At 32.7% G+C, this 22,620-nt stretch overlaps 2 protein-coding genes across 2 annotated transcripts; both read left to right on the top strand.

The window, feature by feature from the left end:
• Nucleotides 1–1,034: 1,034 nt before the first annotated feature.
• On the top strand, nucleotides 1,035–1,748 carry LOC141700613 (histone H3.3-like). The gene is made up of 4 exons (XM_074504317.1): nucleotides 1,035–1,106; nucleotides 1,210–1,286; nucleotides 1,371–1,461; nucleotides 1,578–1,748. The coding sequence occupies exons 1-4, from the start codon at nucleotides 1,035–1,037 to the stop codon at nucleotides 1,746–1,748; spliced, it is 411 nt and encodes a 136-aa protein (XP_074360418.1).
• An 11,410-nt stretch (nucleotides 1,749–13,158) lies between these two features.
• Nucleotides 13,159–22,279, top strand: LOC141700612 (histone H3.3-like). The gene is made up of 5 exons (XM_074504315.1): nucleotides 13,159–13,264; nucleotides 14,334–14,377; nucleotides 14,481–14,557; nucleotides 14,642–14,732; nucleotides 22,109–22,279. Exons 1-5 carry the CDS (start codon nucleotides 13,159–13,161, stop codon nucleotides 22,277–22,279), a joined length of 489 nt encoding a protein of 162 aa, XP_074360416.1.
• Nucleotides 22,280–22,620: the final 341 nt, after the last annotated feature.

Genomic DNA, 22,620 nt, shown 5'->3' with positions numbered 1-22,620 from the left:
CGATTAAAACTAACAATAGCTCACACAAACGTGGCTTAAATCAACAAAACGGTCTCACACAAACGTAGCCTAAAGTAACGAGCACATACAAAGGTGGCCGATATGAGCAATATTCATGCTTACGGAAAAGGTTGGTTGCTTGATTTCTTACAAGTTTGAATAAATGGACTCTTTGAAGAGTTTGTTGATGAAGGTGAATCCAGGGGCACCGAGACCCAAGGATGGAGAGCCCTCCTTCTAGCGCCAAATGATAACTCCTGGTGGCAGGGGCTGCTCCTTCGACGCCAGTCCTGGATCCTTCGCCGCTGTAGAGGTGTAGCTGTGGTTGGGTTCCTACAAAACAACACCGGAAGGGGGGTTGGAGTCCCGCGGCGCCTCCGGCATGAGAGTAAGAACTAGATTTTTGGGAAGATGAAGATGAATATGAATGCCGGGTGGCTGTGTGTGTATATGAGTGTGAAAGAATGATTAACCCCAAAACCTCACCTTCTTGGGCTATTTATAGCTCAAGGGTAGGGTTTTGGGGTTGGTACCTTTGAATCGTAGCCATTGGTTCTAGGAGCGGGGGGCACCTGGCTGGAGTGAATGCTTTACACGTGTCAGCGCGGGACTGGTCGAGGAATGTTCTGAGGATCCTCTGACACGTGCCCTAATTATTCCCACAATTGATGTGTGACAGTTGTTCCCGTCACGTGCTTGGGCCAACGTCTCACGTGTCGGGGTTTATCAAGGTTCCGCTTGCGGGACTGCGCTGGTCAGGAGTGGTAGTGTGTGGGACTACTCCTTCCAGGAGCTGCGTGGAGTTATGTGCCTAGGAGTAGGCCTCTCAGGAGCTGTATGGAGTTAGGAGCTCGGGAGTAGGCCTCCAAGGAGCTGTATGGAGTTAGGAGCTTAGGAGTAGGCCTCCCAGGAGCTGTATGGAGTTAGGAGCTTAGGAGTAATCCTCCCAGGAGCTGTATGGACTATCATTATATGTATGTCATATAGTATTCAACAAAGGTATTGATTGAAAACCATTCTTATTTTATTTTTAGATGGCTCGTACCAAGCAAACTGCTCCTAAATCTAGTGGAGGAAAGGTTCCTGGAAAGCAGCTCACACACAAGGTTACATCTTATTAAATGCCTATAATAGAATACATTATGATCTATCTTCTCCAAAGTTGATATATCTTCTCCTAACATTTCTGTGTTTTGTTCTCCATCACAGGTTGCTCGTATGCGTGCTCCAACAACTGGTGCCTATAGGAAGCCACATAGATACCGCCCTGGAACAGTTGCCCTTCGGTATATATTTATCAATTCATGTTATTATTGAAACATCATTTCCTGGTTGTTGCCCAAGGCTAAACATACAGTAATTTCTTGTAGTGAGATCCGTAAGTATCAGAAGACTACTGAGCTTTTGATATTAAAACTTCCATTCCAGAGGCTTGTACATGAAATTGCTCAAGGAATTAAGGTTAATTAGTTTTTAGTATATTTTTTCAAATAACTTTACCCAAGAGAAACCTTATCTTTGTGTATCGCATGTGCCAAATTTATTTCTAATTTGCAATAGTGAATTTGTTGTTACAGAGTGATTTGCGTTTCCAGAGCCATGCAGTCCTGGCTCTACAGGAGGCATTGGAGGCTTACCTGGTAGGCCTATTCCATGATGCCAACTTGTGTTCAATTCATGCTAAGCGGGTGACAATAATGCCAAAGGACATTCAGCTGGCAAGGAGGATCCGCCGAGAGTGTGCTTAAGTAGTTGATTCTGCCGGAGAGCAGTGTAATTAAAATAGTAGTTGTAATTGTAAGTTTGAGGATTGCTGATATATGTGGGAGTGATGAAGAAAAATTATATATGTTGAGTTAATCTTCAATGAGGATGATACCTTTTTCTTTTGGTATTCACTAATATTAGGAAAGAAGATAATACACAATAATGAGGAAATCCTAAATTATTAAAATGTAATAAGAAATTAAAAATAGTACATTTACCTTTAATTAGTTTACTTATTAAAATGAGAATCAAAACTAATGAAAATTTAGAAAAAAATTAGAATCCAAACTAATGAAATTTAGAGAAAAAAATCACTTTATTCAAATTTAATATATTTGTACCCTTATTCCTCAATTTCTATTCCTTGTTGTATGTAGTACCTCCTGAAAGATTGTTCTAACCCGGAGATGCCACTCACACATTCCTCATTTTCCAATTTGCCCCTCTCACCATCTCTAAAAGCATGGGTCAATTCTGACTTTTTTGATAGTCTTTGTTCATAACATTCATTATTTTAATTCAAATTTTTTTATTTTAATTTTGAAAATTATGATATATTGTTTATTTTTTTTATCGTAGGTAACCCGCAGCCGCTACCTTCGGGTGCGCACTGGGTAAACCCTACGGGCTCACGCAATAGCATGCAAACCATGTGAACCAAGGTAAACCGCATTTAAGCGATATGCTCTGACTCAGGAGGTATAATCATAAATTCTCCTCCCGTGGATTTGAACCTGCGACCAAGTGGATAGTTATCCCCGTATATATTGTTTATTTAGTTTATGTTTTATTAATTTTGATGATTATCAATTTGATATTCAATCGGATCAATACTAAACAAACTCTAGAATTCAGTATGATATATCTTCTCCTATCTTTTCTATAATTGTAAGTTTGAGGATTGATGATTTATGTGGGAGTTATGAAGAAAAAATATATATGTTGAGTTAATCTTCAATCATGACATACTTTTTCTTTTTGGTATTCAATAATATTATGAAAGAAGATAATTTATCACAATGAGGAAATCTGAAATTGTTAAAATGTATTATGAAATTAAAAATTGTATATTTACCTCAAATAAGTTTGTTTTGATAAGAGACACATGAAAAATGAGAATCCAAACTAATAATTTTTTTTAAAACAAATCACTTTATTCACATCTAATCAATATATTTGTCCCACCTATTCCTCCATTTTTATTCCTTATTGTAAGCTTGTTCTAGCTCCTCTTCTCCTACAGCCATGAAATTACCATTCATTTACTCCTCCTTTCTTTGGTCTGCCACTACATATTTCTTATTTTCCCATTTGCCCCTCCCCTACCCCAGCATCTCTAATAGAAGCATTGTTCAAATCTGAAAACATAGGATACCGATCTTGAAAACATATGTTGTCTTTAGAATTTGGACATTAACTAAAATATTTTTTGAACATTTTTTTCAAATTATTATTCCTTCAGATTTTATTTGGTGAAATATTGGATTTTTGAACGAGTCTACTACTACCAGTCTTTTATAAATATAAAAATACAATAATATTTAGAGAAGAAATAAAGTAAAAATATTTTGGATCGTGAGTCTTAGTTAGTAAACTTAAATAGTTTAATTTTGAATTTAGCACAATATTGATGATGCAATCAAATGTCAATTTGTAAAGATTTGCTCACACACACTAACCACCTCAACAAAAGAAAACCTTGATACCAAAGTTATTCATGAGTAGCGCTACTAATAAACAGAGTTATTATGAACAATACTGGAGATCGGCTCGTTTAAGTGAACTCAGTTCGTCTCGTCTCCTTAGTCAAAACGATCTTAAACATGAAAATGAGTTCGGATGAGTAAAATAGTGAAGCCGAGCTTTTTTCTATTAAACCAGTACTCGGCTCGTGAAACTCGAAATCGATTGGACTCATTCCGGTTTCGGTAATAATTTAGCTCAGAATCAGCTCGAACTCAGTTAAAATTCTGTTATAATAAATTATTTATAATGATATATATTACAAATGATAAATTATTACTAATCACTAATATATTTATAAATATATTATTCTCGTCGTTTATTAATAATTTAATTATTATGGAAATGTCGTTCATATTTCAAAATTTAACGCTTAATTTTTTCATAAGAGAACTATCAAACATTGTAATCATGATTTATTTGTCTCCATTTTTTTCATAATTTTATGAACACCATTAAATAACCTGTAATTTACATACACCCGATTTTAGTAAAATATTAGAACATAATAAAATTTTGACATCTATATTTTAAAAAGTAATGTACGATTTCTAAAATTAGCATTTTCTAAATAGTGTAAAATAAAATTGGACATATTCTTAAACCTCGACGTCAAAAATAAATATATATAGATTTAAGAAACAAGTGTAGATCGATAATGTTTATATCATTATAAGAAAAAGTTTATTAATCAATATTGAACATTACTATTCTTTCGGTCGTTAAACTCTGATCATCTGGTTTCATTTTTTTAAAAATACTTAACCTAGGCTCGGTTCCGAAAGAACTTGACTTGTTTGCAGCTCCATGAGTTTGATTTGATTTACAAATGTAACTGCTAAGCTCCGTATCATATAGTAAGATTATAGTCTTTGTACCATTTAGAACTTTATTACATATGAATTTACACGTACATTTTATGAATATTTAAAATTAATTGTCGTAAATATATGTAATTGTATTTTAATTTAAGTTATATATGTGTTAACCAAAATTTTATATGAGTTTTTTTTTATAATTTTGTAGTTAAAGACAGTTTGCATGCACCTCTATATATATCTATATATGAATATATAGGTTCAAGATCAAATACAAAATTCTTAAGTACAAGATTACAATTTTTTTGATTCTACTTATATAACCCGAGTTAAACATCATTTATTCACTAATAACTTAAATTTTAATAAATAAATGTAATTTATTTCTTCGATATCCTTCTCATTCGCCAGTATTAAATTAGGGCACATAATATGATATTTTATTTTTCTTCAAAAAACCAAAAGTTTATTTCTTTAATATAGAAGTGTGCTTAGTCATTACTAAAATTTTGTTAAATTAATATTATATACTTTTCAATTTTCTTTATGAGTTCACCCAAAAAATATTGGGTAAAAAATTATAAAATATTGTTAATTTATTTTAATTTTATTAATAATACCAATATAAAATTATATATGATATGAATTCAACACATGCATAACTATTGTTTAACACACACGAGTTTGAACTCTAGTTATGTATTTGTTGAGCATAGCTATAAGAAAATATGAGACTTTAGTAGAAATTTTTGCAACTTTTTCATAAATTATGAAATGTTAAATTCAATTTTATGATATATCAATTTTAGTTAAATGAAAAAATGATTATCAATTTTATGATGTTAAATTCCAGTGATATATGTAATAACCAAAAAAGTTTGTACATAATTTGTACCGGATTTTATAATAAAAATTTATTGGTCGAGTGTGATTACTCGGGTGAATTTAGTCTAGTTATTAATAAACCCATTTGTAAAAATCTACTCTTATTTTTAGAAATTAAAATATTCTTTTTAAATCTTTGCATATTTTGCACACAATCATTTAGATTTTTATTAATTTTAGAATTATTACCATTTTATCCATAAAAGATCCTCGATCCAAATATTTTTGAACACTCCAATAAGAACACGTTGAGTAGGATTTATGATCGGCACCTACCTTTAAGATTGATTATAGACCGTCACATGGAGGGCGGGGAACTCACAAAATTACACTTAAGAGCCGTCAATTCATGTAGAAACTATGAAGCACATCATTAGCAACTTGTAACTGTTAAATCAAAACATAATCCCCCTGCCCCATATATAAAAACAGTTTCCCCCTCCCCATTTGTTCTTCAAACTTTTATATACATCCACTAGGAAGTGATAAAGAGAAAATAAACCTCAAAATATTTGAAGAAGAATTATAGCTAGGTAATTTATTAAGTGACCATTTCTCTTTATTTTTTTCCTCTATATGAAGTACAGTTTAAAGTTCTTCCCAGGAATTCTGATCTATCTAATTATATGTATGTGATATAGTATTCATCAAAGGTATTGATTGAAAACCATTCTTATTTTATTTTTAGATGGCTCGTACCAAGCAAACTGCTCGTAAACACTACAAGAAATTTGCAATCACATAACTGTTTTTTACCGTTGTGTGACATGTATGTTTTCCGTTGTCTATCCAACACTCGTGTGATTGAACATGAGATAATGGTTGTTTTTACCAATGTAAAAAGAGAGATTAATCAACATGTTAGAGTGCTTGTGTTAACATGGAACACACAACAGTTATTCTAAACAAACTGTTGTTGGAACTTTTTTAAACAACTGTTTTTTTATTCAACTATTGTCTATCTAACTTAAAAATAATGGTTTTGTAGAAAAACCATTATTGTTAACTTATTCGATATTTTCATAAACAACAGTTTATAAACTTTTTTTAACTAGTTAAAACCATTGTCTTGAATTTTTTTTATTTAAAAGACAATGGTATAAAAAATTTAAACCATTGCAAGTAATATCAAAAGACAACAGTTTTTTTTAAAAAAATAAGTGTAGTGAGACATACAACGGTTTTCATCATTTTTTAAGTGGGTTTCACACAACAGTTTACAAAACTAATCTTATTATTTAAAATAAATCAATTTTAAAATAAAATGATATTATAATAATTCAATTGTTATTTCACAATTATTGAAATTAAATTTATAATACAATGTTTCTCTACAAAAATAAAAACTATAACTTAAAATCTATTTCTAAACATGCTCATTATGTTACACATTTTAATCGTCTCGGCTAAAAACATCAAGTCCCATTTCTGTTGGATTAGTGGCTTGTAACTCAACCTTGATGCTGTGGAGTTCCCTCTTGAATCTGACACTAGAGCTTGTATTCTCGTCAATATACTTGTAGTTGCAGAACCACATAGAGTAGCCTTCTGTGTTATACATGTCCAGACCAAAACCAGTGTCTCATTTGCACCAGACACTGCTTCCACCGAGGAGCTCCCCAACAAGTAACGCTGGTAAGATTAAAAAATATTTTAGTTTCACCAGTAACCATATATTCTACAGAGGAAATAAATTATACACCATATAGAATATAACAAAAAAAATCCCACATCTTAAACCGGAACACGAGTTTTATTAATGAGTTTTATTAATGAGATGTGAAGCTCTATATAGATGCACAGTCATACTTTTTAAACTTTCTGGGCAAACATTTACATTGCTCTATGTAAACATATATTGAATGTAAAAGCTCATGTATTCAATGCAAGAAAAGTATAACACGAGTTCACAGAGCAATTACCTGGTATGAGAGTGTTCATATACGACGGATGTACTTCTACGAAAAGGGGTTGCCGGTAAATATGCTATGACAGTTGGGCTGGTAGGTGCTACATTAGACTGATCTCTATTTGGTCTATCGAGGTAATAGAGAAACAGAATTAATGTTGATACTAATACAGTGGAACACACAAGTACAATGACCCAATTTCTGAAGTTACTGGAAGAAGGCAGTCCGGTTATCTTCTCATGTTCATAGTTTACATCAATTCCTACTTTCTGGCCATTAGCTGCAAGTGAGATGATCAATTTATCTTTGAACCTCTCGGAGGCGAGAACTTTGACCTCATATTCTGTCTGCCCTGCTACTCCATAATTTTCCATGTGGGCATGTGTGATCAGTAACTGTTTCCGACCATGCCTAGTCAATTACAACATTGGTATTACCGACTACCGTTATGACAGACTTGTCAGGCTTGGGGTCAAATGATGATATACACGACCTGTGCCACTAGGGTTGATTGATGCAGTAGATGCCGAGAGTAGGCTCACAAATTGTGATATGCACGAAAAATAGAACTCGACATCTACATTGGTTAACAAAGATGATGCAACCACTATTATTCAATCAGCATTTTAGAAGCTTTCAGGTCAATTCACACCCACGGTCAAAATTAAATATTTCAATCTTTTTCAGTTAATATGATCTCAAACTATCAATAAAAGTATGTTTACACATATTAATTACAAGGCCCGCTACATAATATTTCATAATACTAGAATTGAAGAATACCTCAGCATTAACCTATGCAGTGTGTTTGATCCCAAATATGGAACTCGTGTTTAACATCTTCTCAGGCTCGAAGGCCAATAGCAGGACTCAAATTGACAGATGGTAATGGTAATCGCAGTGTAGGAACAGAAAGTCGAAGAAGTGGCTCTACTGGAACATCCATCAAAGCCTCAACTAATTAAAAAATGAGCCTGTAAGCAACCCAAGATTTATCTAAAAAGCATTAAACAGAAAAACAAACAAAACCCAATAACACTAACTACAATGGGTCATCAAAGAATCAATCTTTATCTCATTTCCACATACCAACAAAAAAATTTATTTGCCCTAAATTAGCAAGAAACAATAAAAGCCCATTTCAGATCCACACCCAATAATTCAAATTGCATGTAAAATAAAGATAATGGTTTGAAAAAAGAAGCTTACACTAAATGAATTCCTGATTGAAAATAGCCTCAGCTTCGAAATCCAGAGCTACATCTCCAACCAGAGGAGAAACGGAGGTTATTATACACCCAGTTCTAAAAAAAACCCATCTCAAAATATAACATAAAATTGTAAAGGATTCAATTAACTTACTAATTCCAGCGAATTAAAGATTGGGCTCCTCTTAAACCCAATTTCCAATTTGTTAAACTTGGTTTGAAATTGGGTTATTGGGTTTTCATTTTGACCCATAATCCCCTTTGTCATCTTCACCAATCTTTGCTTACTTTCTCCCATCCACCTTGTATTTTTTCACCAATTCTTCAACTCCTCTTTGTGCGTCTCTGTTTTGCCCCTTGTCGACCTCCTTGCGGGACTGCAGCTGTTTACACGCCCCTTCACTTATGTTGTGACTTTGGCGGAGAGTGATGTTGAATAATTAGGAAAGAAGCAGTACCTTGAATCTAAAGTCTTAAGACAAAAGTTGTGAGAAAGGGAAATGAAACTCTAGGGAAGAGAACAGAGAGAATTGAGAAAGACAGAGCATGTAAGTGTGAGATTAGAGAGGCGGCAGATGAAACATAAAAGAAATAGGGTTAGAGTATACTCCAAGATGATGGGAGGGAAAAAATATTTGGTAAAGGGGGGAAACAAAGAGAATTTCATGGGAGATGTGTTTGTATAAGAAGAGAAAAAAAATTTTGTTTTGAGTGTATTTTATTATTATTATTATATAATTGTTTTAAATTATTTTAAATATTAATCAAATAAAATAAAATATTAATCAAATAAAATTGATATATTTTAACATCCGTAAGGTTGGATTGTCGAAAAAATCATTTTAAAAATTAATCTTATAAATCGGGAACGAGTCTCGTTGTTTGGAGTGGTACTTTTACTGGATTTTTCTAATCCTGACATGCAAGATGAATTTCAAAATTGATAATCATTTTTTCATTTAACTAAAATTGATATATCTTAACATCCGTACGGTTGGATCGTCGAAAAAGTCATTTTAAATGTTAATCTTATCAATCGGGAACGGGTCTCGTTGTAGGGAGGGGTATATTAAATGGATTTTTCTAATCCTGACATGCAAGATGAATTTCAAATTTTTTAATAATTTTTTCATATGACTAAAATTGATATATCTTAACATCCGTATGGTTGGATCATCAAAAAAATTATTTTAAATATTAATCTTGTCAATCGGGAACGAGTCTCGTTGTCGGGAGGGGTACATTAACTGGATTTTTCTAATCCTGACATGCAAGATGAATTTCAAATTTTTTAATAATTTTTTCATATGACTAAAATTGATATATCTTAACATCTGTACGGTTGGATCGTCGAAAAAATCATTTTAAATATTAATTTTGTCAATCAGGAACGAGTCTCGTTGTCGGGAGGGGTTCATTAACTGGATTTTTCTAATCCTGACATGCAAGATGAATTTCAAATTTTTTAATAATTTTTTCATATGACTAAAATTGATATATCTTAACATCCGTACGGTTGGATCATCGAAAAAATCATTTTAAATATTAATTTTATCAATCGGGAACGAGTCTCGTTGTCGGGAGGGGTACATTAACTGGATTTTTCTAATCCTGACATGCAAGATGAATTTCAAATTTTTTAATATTTTTTTCATATGACTAAAATTGATATATCTTAACATCCGTACGGTTGGATCGTTGAAAAAATCATTTTAAAAATTAATCTTGTCAATCGGGAATGAGTCTCGTTGTCGGGAGGGGTACATTAACTGGATTTTACTAATCCTGACATGCAAGATGAATTTCAAAATTTTTAATCATTTTTTCATATGACTAAAATTGATATATCTTAACATCCGTACGGTTGGATCGTCGAAAAAATCATTTTAAATATTAATCTTGTTAATCGGGAATGAGTCTCGTTGTCGGGAGGGGTACATTAACTGGATTTTTCTAATCCTGACATGCAAGATGAATTTCAAAATTTTTAATAATTTTTTCATATGACTAAAATTGATATATCTTAACATCCGTACGGTTGGATCGTCAAAAAAATCATTTTAAAAATTAATCTTGTCAATCGGGAACGAGTCTCGTTGTCGGGAGGGGTACATTAACTGCATTTTTCTAATCCTGGCATGTAAGATGAACTTCAAATTTTTTAATAATTTTTTCATATGACTAAAATTGATATATCTTAACATCCGTATGGTTGGATCATCGAAAAAATCATTTTAAAAATTAATCTTGTCAATCGGGAACGAGTCTCGTTGTCGGGAGGGGTACATTAACTGGATTTTTCTAATCCTGACATGCAAGATAAATTTTAAATTTTTTATTAATTTTTTCATATGACTAAAATTGATGAAAAAATCATTTTAAATATGCAAGATAAATTTCACATTTCATTTCCATTCCCTCTCATCAAATTTCATTTCCCCCTTCTTCCAAATTTCATTTGCCCCCTTTATCTCCTCCCTCTTTTCCCAATCACACTACTTCTTTCCTTTAATTAATTTTTTATATGCTCCCAACTCCCCCAATTTACCTTTCCCTTTCTTATCCAATTTCCTTCATCTCCAATTTCCCTTTCATCTCCTTAATTTCTCTGCCGCTCTTCCATCTACGATTTCTTACCTTGATTTTTTCAAAATCACATCGATTAAGTAATTTTCATTAATCACCTCATTTGCTGATAGTAATCTAGATAGAGAAATAAGAAGTAATCTAGGTAGGGAAGGGTTATTGAATTTAATTGAATTAAATATCAGTCTGGAATGGGGAAGAAGAAGAATATTATGAGGGTATGGGGCACACGCTTCGTACAATATTCAGAGATGAGGGGTTCTTTGGTCTATATAAAGGAATGGGAGCTACGCTGCTGGTATGTCTTCTTGGTATGCTTGTTCTTTATCTTTGTTGTTCTGTCCTGTTACAACTTGTAGACTGTCAACCTTAAGACATTGAGTCAGGTTCTAGTGGAGACCATTTTGAGCCCTAGGTTTTATTTCCTTTTTTATTCACTTTCTTCGAAGAAGTTTCAAGTGTCGAGTATGATTTGCCACATAATTTGAGCATGCTAGGGATATCTCTCTATAGAAAAAGTAGCTTAAACGATGAGTTGCCTTTACTCATATTACATCTAATACAAGTTGGTGGCAGTTGTGCAATTACAGATATAAAGAATTATGACCTTAAGCTAGTCAAGTTTAGAGTATCAGAACATATAACTACTTTCTTTTATGAATCATAACTAATGCCTTCAGTATTTATTATGTCAATATGAATATTGATCGACTGATTTAGGTACTTTTGCAGGTATTTTAACACGTTGAGTATTATGAAAATTTCAAAATAGTAATAGTAAGCTAGTGACAAAGTATTAATTTCCTAATTTTCTGTAGTATGTGTCAGGAGATATTTATGATTATCACAATTACCTTGCCTTTATAAACTTGTGAACCAGCCTTTCTATTATGTATTAGTTTTTAAATTGCAGAATTTGTATGCCTGGTCTTTAGTTTGTACTTGAGAAGCATACGAAGAGAAGTCATTCTTACTTCTTAGTGATATAATAAGTTTTGATGTGTTTACTACTTGCATATATCCTGAAGTTGTGGTCCTGTAACTGATGAGATTTTTATTATTCTTATTGAAAGTAGTTGTATATCAATTGGAATAAAATATAGGGTTTATTGATTTTAATGCTAATAATTGTACATGGTTTACGTTATTGAGGACGTATATATACTTTGTCAAGCTTCACGTTGAAAAACAAATATCTTAGCGTAAGTACTAGCCAGTAGTCTTAAAAAATCCTAGTATTATGAGTTCACCAACACACACTCAAGATTTAGCTACATTATCCAGATCCTTAAGCAGTCAATTGTGCAGGGATATAAGAAATTGCATGTTCTTGGATGGAAGCCATTATAGATGATCTCGAGCAGTTCTCTCCCTCTTGGGCAGAGTTCTCAGCCTTAAAATCTAGTGACTCGTCATTGTAAATATCCCACCATTTGGAAACTAACATTTTGATGTCTTCTCTGTCCATGTTAGCTTCTTTGCCAGTGTACCTCCATGGCTTTGATCCCTATATTTGCAAGTTAAACCAAATAGGTCAAAGTTTTAGGGCAGACAGCTTAGTTATATTCATTATTCGAGATATACTTTATTGCAGAAAAGAGCTTACAGCAGCACAGTAGTGCACAACTTTTACTTCATCTAGTTCTACGTTCTCCGGGTGACGCCATAACATTGCTAGAACCAGGTTGTATGCTAGAGGAATAGGCTTGTATATGTGGTTGAAGAACATGTTTAAGAAATCCTATTAATAACATAATAGTTAGATATGTAAAACCACTTAGTTTAAACTATTGTTTCCATCCTAACTTTGTATATACCTACCAATTGCTTTATACAACCACTTGTGAGTTATTAGGACTCCATTGCTTTATATGTACCTACCAATATTAACTGTAAAATTCTAGTATTAATTATTTCTAATCTCCAAGGAAGCAAATATTGTAGACACTCTTTATAAGCAAGATTTGTTCTGTTATGTGTTTGGTTATTATATGTTTAAGATTTTTTCCAAAAGAAATCCCTAATGCAAAAATGTTGCTTGTAAATTTGAATACTGTTTTTCTTAATTGCATGAGCTAATTTTATTAAGGGATTTTATGATTTACTATTCAGGTTCATTAACTGTTTTATTGAGGTTGTTTACGTTTATATCCAGACATTCAGCTACAGCATTATCCTATTTACATTTTCAGGGAGAGGGATAGAAACCAATTATAGAAGAGTTTATTACATTTGCTGAAAATGTACAAGAGGAAGATGATTAAAGATCTTGAGGTTAAGCTCAAGAAACTGGCTAAAGAAAAACTGTTGGAAGACCAGGACAAGCTGCAGATGAGCAAAGAGGAAGGTGCGCGAGAACATGGCCCAGTTACTTAAGAAAATAGCCGACGTTAATCCAGGCATCACAATCAATCATTAAGATTTCTGCACAAGCAATGATGATGATAATTACCTCACACCAATTACTGGAGGCTCTTCACTGGACTTGTAGTATTATGGCATTGTGATTAATTTGTATATTTTTCAATTCATAGATGAACTTGTAAATTTGTAAAAATATTTAGTTTGTTGATGAATGTATACGTGTCCAGGTATACTCTCTTTATAGTAATGCAAGAGCTGCAAAATGCGGTCTCCATGAAATGGAGGTTGCATTTTGTAGCTTTGTATTACTATAAAAAGATTACACTTTGATTTGTATCTATTTATCGCCAAACTTTTAGTTTAATAGTTGAACTCGTCCATTTGAGGTAGTATTTTTGGTTTTTGATTTGGCTCATGATTTTTTGATTGTTAGTTTGTTGGTTGAATGATTCATGGTTTGGAAATTTCTTGGTTAAATGTTTTTGAATTTGTTTTGTGGGGACTTGCATATATGCAAGTCAAATTTTTTTTTTTACCATTACTCAACAGACAATGGTTACTGTCACAATGTGTAAAATAATCATCTAAATAAGGTGTTCAGACAACAAGATACAAGACCTGTTGTTTGAACCTCATTTACATAACACTAGTAATAACCATTGTTTGTGAGCTTTCCTTTTAATAATGGTATGTAAAAACCATTGTTTGATGTTCAATAAGATAAGGGTTATAATAAACACTTGTCTAAATTACACAACGTAAGGCCAAAAACTGTAGTCTCACACTACCATAAGTTAGCTTATTAACAACGGTTTTTTATTGTTATGTGAAAGATTTATGACAACAGTGCAGAACCCGAAATGTTGTCTATCTCGGTAAGAGGATGCCAGAGGTACAAGTCTTTCAAAAAACAGCTATAACTGTTGTTCTACATGTACTCCAACAACAGTTTTTCGAGGAAAGGAAATTCACAGTTATCTACGAATTTGGGGCAACAGTTTTTTTGTCAACCGTTGTTTCATAGGTGTTGTGTGATTGCAAATTTCTTGTAGTATCTAGTGGAGGAAAGGTTCCTGAAAAGCAGCTCACACACAAGGTTACATCTTATTAAATGCCTATAATAGAATACATTATGATCTATCTTCTCCTAACTTGATATATCTTCTCCTAACATTTCTGTGTTTTGTTCTCCATCACAGGTTGCTCGTATGCGTGCTCCAACAACTGGTGCCTATACGAAGCCACATAGATACCGCCCTGGAACAGTTGCCCTTCGGTATATATTTATCAATTCATGTTATTATTGAAACATCATTTCCTGGTTGTTGCCCAAGGCTAATCATACAGTAATTTCTTGTAGTGAGATCCGTAAGTATCAGAAGACTACTGAGCTTTTGATATTAAAACTTCCATTCCAGAGGCTTGTACGTGAAATTGCTCAAGGAATTAAGGTTAATTAGTTTTTAGTATATTTTTTCAAATAACTTTACCCAAGAGAAACCTTATCTTTGTTCATGGCATGTGCCAAATTTATTTCTAATTTGCAATAGTGAATTTGTTGTTAGAGAGTGATTTATGTTTCCAGAGTCATGCAGTCCTGGCTCTACAGGAGGCATCGGAGGCCTACCTGGTAGGCCTATTCCATGATGTCAACTTGTGTTCAATTCATGCTATGCGGATGACAATAATGCCAAAGGACATTCAGCTGGCAAGGAGGATCCGCGGAGAGTGTGCTTAAGCAGTTGATTCTGCCGGAGAGCAGTGTAATTAAAATAGTAGTTGTAATTGTAAGTTTGAGGATTGCTCATATATGTGGGAGTGATGAAGAAAAATTATATATGTTGAGTTAATCTTCAATGAGGATGATACCTTTTTCTTTTGGTATTCACTAATATTAGGAAAGAAGATAATTCACAATAATGAGGAAATCCTAAATTATTAAAATGTAATAAGAAATTAAAAATAGTTCATTTACCTTTAATTAGTTTACTTATTAAAATGAGAATCCAAACTAATGAAAATTTAGAAAAAAATGAGAATCCAAACTAATGAAATTTAGAGAAAAAAATCACTTTATTCAAATTTAATATATTTGTACCCTTATTCCTCAATTTCTATTCCTTGTTGTATGTATCACCTCCTGAAAGATTGTTCTAGCCAGGAGATGCCACTCACACATTCCTCATTTTCCAATTTGCCCCTCTCAGCATCTCTAAAAGCATGGGTCAATTCTGACTTTTTTGATAGTCTTTGTTCATAACATTTATTATTTTAATTCAAATTTTGTTATTTTAATTTTGAAAATTATGATATATTGTTTATTTAGTTTGTGTTTTATTAATTTTGATGATTATCAATTTGATATTCACCAGGATCAATACTAAACAAACTTAACATTGAGTTAGGACTATTTTTCATCCTTGTCTAATTTTGATGATTGACATAAATCATTAGTATGATACTGAATTTTTTTGATAAGTCCTAACTTTGTACTTTTATAGAGTTGCATCTTCAAAAAAATCACTATCCTTTACATACCTTCAGTAAAAGAGCTTTTAGATGAACTCCACCTAATTTATTTTTGTTTGGTTGAAAATCCTAATTCACTAATTTATCTGAAGAGTATATTAAATTTTATTGATATCAAAGAGGAAAAACAAATTCACCAAATGCTACGATTTAGGAAAGATGGTAATGGTTTTGATGAGTTTCAGGTTCGGATGGATTTATATGAAAAATGCATATTAACTAAGACACAAGAGAAATTGCAAAAAATTATATATTATAAAATGCAAAAAAATTATATATTATAAAATACAGACTCTTGCTGAACTAATTTAATTATATGCACCCAAAGCCGAAAGTGGTGTTGAACTTGGCATTTTTGACTCTATTATTACCCTCAAACTCACCTTAATGTACAAATGGTAAGAACAAAACCCATTATCACAGTTTCATTCGTGAAATTAAGAAGATTAATAAATAAATTTGATTTATACGTTCAATAAAGTTGCAACAAACCACACAAATATAAGAGGCGGGTCTTGAAATTCTTCAATCTTGATAATTGGGACATGAACTAAATTATTTTATGAAGTATTTAAAAATGTAATATTCCACACAGATTCTGTTTGGTGAAAACAATTGGGATTTTGACCTAGTCAACTACTACCGTAATGTACAAATGATAAGAACCAAACATATTGCCACAGTTTCATTCGTAAAATTAAGAAGATTAATAAAAAAATTTGATTTATACGTTCGATAAAGGTGCAACCAACCACACAAATATAAGAGGCCGGTCTTGAAATTCTATAATCTTGATAATTGGGACATGAACTAAATTTTTTTTTATGAAGTATTTAAAAATGTAAAATTCCACAAGATTTGGTGAAAGCAATTGGGATTTTGTCCTAGTCCACTACTACTGATCTTTTATAAATTTTAAAAAATGATTAGTAATTAATATAGCACATTGCTGAAACAATCAAATGTCCATTTAAAAAGTAATTAACATTTTGGTGAAAAAGGAATTAGTGAGAGACATGGCAACCTTGAAATTTGCTCAAGATGAAGTTTGTAAAACTTGTCAAAAAGGAAAAATGAAGAGGCCCAGTCACAAGAGCAAAACTGTGAATTATATTAATGCACCACTATAGCTTATCCACATGAATTTATTTGGACATGTAAATGTCATGTCTATATCGAGAAAGAAGTATGTTTTGGTGATGGTGCATGACTACTTAAGATACACTTGTGTGGAATTTATGCATTCAAAAGATGAAACTCCACACTTCATTATTGAACACATCAAATAAATTGAGAAGTAGGCTGAAGATCGAGAATGTGTCAAAAGATTGAGGAGTGACAATGACACAAAATTCAGGAATGTATTTCTAGGTGAATTTTACAAAGATAAAGGCATTGTTCAAGAGTTCTCAGCTACAAGAACACCTCAACAAAATGGTATGATTGAAAGGAAAAATCGAACTCTAGTTGAGGCTGCTGGCTAGCAAGATGCCAAACTGCCAACAAGTTTTTGAAAAGAAGCTTTTAACACAACATGTTACACTCAAAATAGATATCTACTCAACAAAAACATTCGCAAGTCACCCTACTCAATTTTGTCAAAAAGGAAGCCTACTGTTAAACATCTTCATGTGTTTGGAAGCAAATGCGTTATGCTAAAAGACAACTCTGAATATGTTGGAAAATTTGACTTCAAAGTATTTGAAGCTATTTTCAGGGATATTTGGATTGCCAACAGAGTCTATGTGCTAGAGCAAAGAAAATAATGGAAAGCATAGATGCAACATTTGATAATGACAAGTATCCAAACTTGGAATGCCTTGATGAAAGTGAAGCTGAATATATAGCTGCTGGAAGTTGTTGTTCTCAAGTGCTTTGGGTTAGAAACCAACTGATGGATTATGGCCTAATGTTACAAAAGATTCGAATCATGTATGACAATACTAGTGCAATATCTATTTTGGCTAATCCAGTCAATCATTCTAGACCTAAGCATATTCATTAAGGTACTATTAAACTTATTTTTGTTCCAACAGTAAAATAGTTAGCTGAAATTTTCACTAAACCTTTAGATGAAACAACTTTCACTGGACTTATAAGTGAGATTGGTATGTTAAATTCTTCGACCTAAAGGCAAGAACTCGGCTAACTAGTTGCAGCAGATTAATTCCTGATAAATCAAAAATAATTTAATTTAATTAGAAATTTGCTGAAATATGATCTCTAAATATTTTAGAATTCCCTGTATATTATTTTTTCAAATAAAATTTAACTTGGAATTTTTCTGATCCTAAGAGGAACTGTCTAAATGTTAGATCACATCATTAATATATGAAATTAATGTAGGATATATATAAGGCATATCAAAAGTATGTAGAGAACCGAATTCTCGATAAGTCTAAATGAACTATCGATTAGTCATTTTTTGACTTCTCGATAGAGTTCTCGATAAGTCTCTATGACTTCTTGATGGATATCTCGATAAGTCTTTTTATTAATTCTCGACAAACATTGTAGAGATCTCGATATACTTATCAATAACTCAGAAATGAAATTATTTAATTCAACAAATTATTTTAGTAAAATACTTTTGATATAAAATCTATTCTAATTTAATGTTGAGTTCTTCAATATAAATTGGAATAATTTAATCCAATAAGGAGAAACTGGGTATTTGTACAACATCTCGATAAGTCACTATCTAGTTCTCGATAAGAGTCAAGAAAGTGACATCTGGACTTGAGTTCTCTATAGGTCATGAGACTTCTCTACAAGCAAATATTAACAGTTTATTATTCACTTTTTGACAAGTCACATCTCTACCCTATAAATACCCAGACATCTCGACATAACCCTTCTTTACGCTTTTGAGATCTCAATTGACCTAGTTTCTGCAAAATTTCACCAATCTCTTTCGTTTCAAGTTTTTTCTTTCTCAAATCACTTACCCACTAAAACCCAAACTCTTAATGGTTGCTAACAATATGAGAGCTGTTATTCCCAAGGATGGAACCAATTATCTGGCTTTTGTGGATCCAACTCAAGAACCCGATACCTTTAAGTGCTTTGTCAAGTTCATTTCTGATTCCTATATTTCAGGAGGATTAACTGTAAACCCAGAGCTCTACCTGGATGTCTTGAACAATTTCTGGAGCACTGTAGTCTTGAACACCATTGTTCATGAGAATCAAGCAGTTTCCATGATGGTTAATCGTACAATTAGGGGTATTTCTGTGGAGTTCAATGCCGAGGACATGAACAAGGTCCTGTGTATTCCTATAGATAACTTTGTTGAAGCTCCCACAACTTAGGAATTGGTTGAATTCATGGACTTTATCAACTATAGTGAAAAGATGGACATGTACAGGCTAAACAAGAAAAACTTGAGGAGGGAATGGTAATTTGTTTTTGACTCCATAACCAGGGCATTCACATGCAGGAAACTGGCTATGATAATATTTATGCGAATACTCGAGTTAAGCACCACACATAAAGTGTGAACCTATTCTGTGTTTATATACTACATAGCTACAATCAATCCCTATCAATTACAAGATATGTTACGATATATCTCTTCTACTTTTTATACATATCTAAATCAACTTCGATCCTATAAATCAGCACCTCATGATTTATCTCGCAGAATTGACTTATCCACTCAGATCCTGACAGTAATCTTATCCTGACGGCTTGACATATCCTGACTGTCAAACAGATCCTGATTGGCTTAACATATCCTGATTCCTCTGTCAGATCTTGACGCCTTGATAAATCGATCCCTGACATAGATAATTATTAAGATTTCTCCGCCAATTTATGCTTTGCAGAATAAGCATAAATTCCAAAGTAATGTGTAGTGCCAAAAACCAAAGAGACAAATTGTAGAGTACAAAGCATACTGTATTTTAGACTTTAATTTTTATATTTATTGATAAACTCTACAGTATCTTTGAACAAAAACTTTAAATCTATCATCAAACTTTTTCAACAATATCTCTTCTAATATGATATTCTAGTTTTTCCCAAATCCAGATTAATTTGATAGTTGATAGATAGAAGCCCTTAAGTTTATGATGGGAATTCTTTCAATCATCAACTCGTCCAGTGTCACATAACAAGCATTAGAACCATCAGGATTCATGGTTATGTGTCTGTGTAAGAACATTTTCAATAATAGCTCCTCCTTTCGTCATATTGACTTCTTGCCTTTTGAAATTTATGTATGTAGGAATATATGATCCAAATTAATATTGACCATCATCCAGTATCTTTTTTCTGATATTGGCTAGAATCATGGTTGACCATAACCTTGAAGTTTCATCTTCAAACTCTTAGCAAATAGTGAATGTATTTCAGTTCCTTTGTTCACATGATCATCAGTTCATCAAGTGAAAGAACTTGAATTTGATCATTTTGCAATAAGAGTAAGATCTTCTGTTCAGGTTCTGAACCATCATGTTTGTCAAGTATAATCTTCACAACTTCAAGTCTTTCCAGATGATCAACAATTACTTCCTGACCAGGACTATCAGCAAGAGTTTATATTGGTTCTTGATTTTTGGAAATACTTGAGCTTTTCTTTCTGCTCTTTCATGTAACATCTTCTTATCTGTACTCCTCCATCTATTCATTTCAGGTCTTTTACGCATGTTCCTGTATGCTTGATTTGCTTTGTCAACAGCAATTCTGATTTTTCCTTCCCGTGCTCTTTCTTCTCTGTCAAAAACCATTTCTTCTTCCTTGAAGTTTTCAGCATTAAAGGCTTTACAATAAGCAGAAAGAATCTGTAAATTCACTCGAAATAGAATTTCTTCTTCTTCAATTTTAACAAAATGAGGAGTTACTATCACTCTATCAGTGTTAGGAAAAGAATTAGAACTTGTTTCTTTGTTGTCAGGAATTGAACTTGGAGTAACAAGAGCAGTTTCTAAATTAGATCCATGTGATCTACCCTTAGAGACTTGAGTTGACTGTGTAGTTTGATTTTGAATTCCAGTTCCAGTTTGAACTATCACAACATCAGAGGTCTTCTTTGCTTGCTTATCACCATCATCAGAATTGGTATTCTCCTCAAAACTGATTCAGGTTGACACTTTGTCTTTGGTACTATCTCCCCCTTTTTCGCATCTAGATTTGGTAGAAGAGAGAGAATAACATACAACTTAGAATTTGTTGTAGTCTGACTTGCTTCCAGAGCTGCGGGCTTCTCAGAAATTTGATCCTGCTTAACTTCCATGCTGAACATCCTCTTGATCAAGCCATTATGTTTGTTTGTTCATTTAATAATCACTGAAAAATCAACAATATTTTCTCTAAGATCAACATTATCTTTCTTGAGTGTAGAGACAGAAGAATGCAATCCTTTAACTAAAACTGTTGTGGCATTGTAAGATGCTCTCATATCAGAATTAGAAACCAAATGAACAGAATGATCAACTAAAGTCTGAGCCGATTCCAGAGAGATCTTCTCACTTGGTAGTCCCAAGAGTGATTCAATTCATAAGCCCTATGAGTATTAAGTGTGGGAGCATGACCAGATGATGAACCAAAAATAGACAATTTAGATACTTCTATTCCAGCTTTCAGAACAGCATCATCAGGATTATCATCATCATCAGAATCATCAGACTCAACATCATCACCAGAATATTTCTCAGGAACATCAAAATTAGTGTCAGGAACTATGCCTTTGAGCTTTAAATCAGGATTTGACTTAGAAGGCTCAGTTGCCTGTGATGATCCTTAAATACTACTAGAAAAAGATCAATATAAAACTGATAGAATACATTAGTGGAGGAAAGGTTCCTGGAAAGCAGCTCACACACAAGGTTACATCTTATTAAATGCCTATAATAGAATACATTATGATCTATCTTCTCCAAAGTTGATATATCTTCTCCTAACATTTCTGTGTTTTGTTCTCCATCACAGGTTGCTTGTATGCGTGCTCCAACAACTGGTGCCTATAGGAAGCCACATAGATACCGCCCTGAATAGTTGCCCTTCGGTATATATTTATCAATTCATGTTATTATTGAAACATCATTTCCTGGTTGTTGCCCAAGGCTAAACATACAGTAATTTCTTGTAGTGAGATCCGTAAGTATCAGAAGACTACTGAGCTTTTGATATTAAAACTTCCATTCCAGAGGCTTGTACGTGAAATTGCTCAAGGAATTAAGGTTAATTAGTTTTTAGTATATTTTTTCAAATAACTTTACCCAAGAGAAACCTTATCTTTGTGTATCACATGTGCCAAATTTATTTCTAATTTGCAATAGTGAATTTGTTGTTACAGAGTGATTTGCGTTTCCAGAGTCATGCAGTCCTGGCTCTACAGGAGGCATCGGAGGCCTACGTGGTAGGCCTATTCCATGATGCCAACTTGTGTTCAATTCATGCTAAGCGGGTGACAATAATGCCAAAGGACATTCAGCTGGCAAGGAGGATCCGCCTAGAGTGTTCTTAAGTAGTTGATTCTGCCGGAGAGCAGTGTAATTAAAATAGTAGTTGTAATTATAAGTTTGAGGATTGCTGATATATGTGGGGAGTGATGAAGAAAAATTATATATGTTGAGTTAATCTTCAATGAGGATGATACCTTTTTCTTTTGGTATTCACTAATATTAGGAAAGAAGATAATACACAATAATGAGGAAATCCTAAATTATTAAAATGTAATGAGAAATTAAAAATAGTACACTTACCTTTAATTAGTTTACTTATTAAAATGAGAATCAAACTAATGAAAATTTAGAAAAAAATTAGAATCCAAACTAATGAAATTTAGAGAAAAAAATCACTTTATTC

This window comes from Apium graveolens, unplaced genomic scaffold (genome assembly GCF_009905375.1).
Source record: "Apium graveolens cultivar Ventura unplaced genomic scaffold, ASM990537v1 ctg2598, whole genome shotgun sequence".
Classification (NCBI taxonomy): domain Eukaryota; kingdom Viridiplantae; phylum Streptophyta; class Magnoliopsida; order Apiales; family Apiaceae; genus Apium; species Apium graveolens.
Note: the sequence above shows the minus strand (reverse complement) of the source record. Positions and strands in the feature narration are given on the sequence as shown.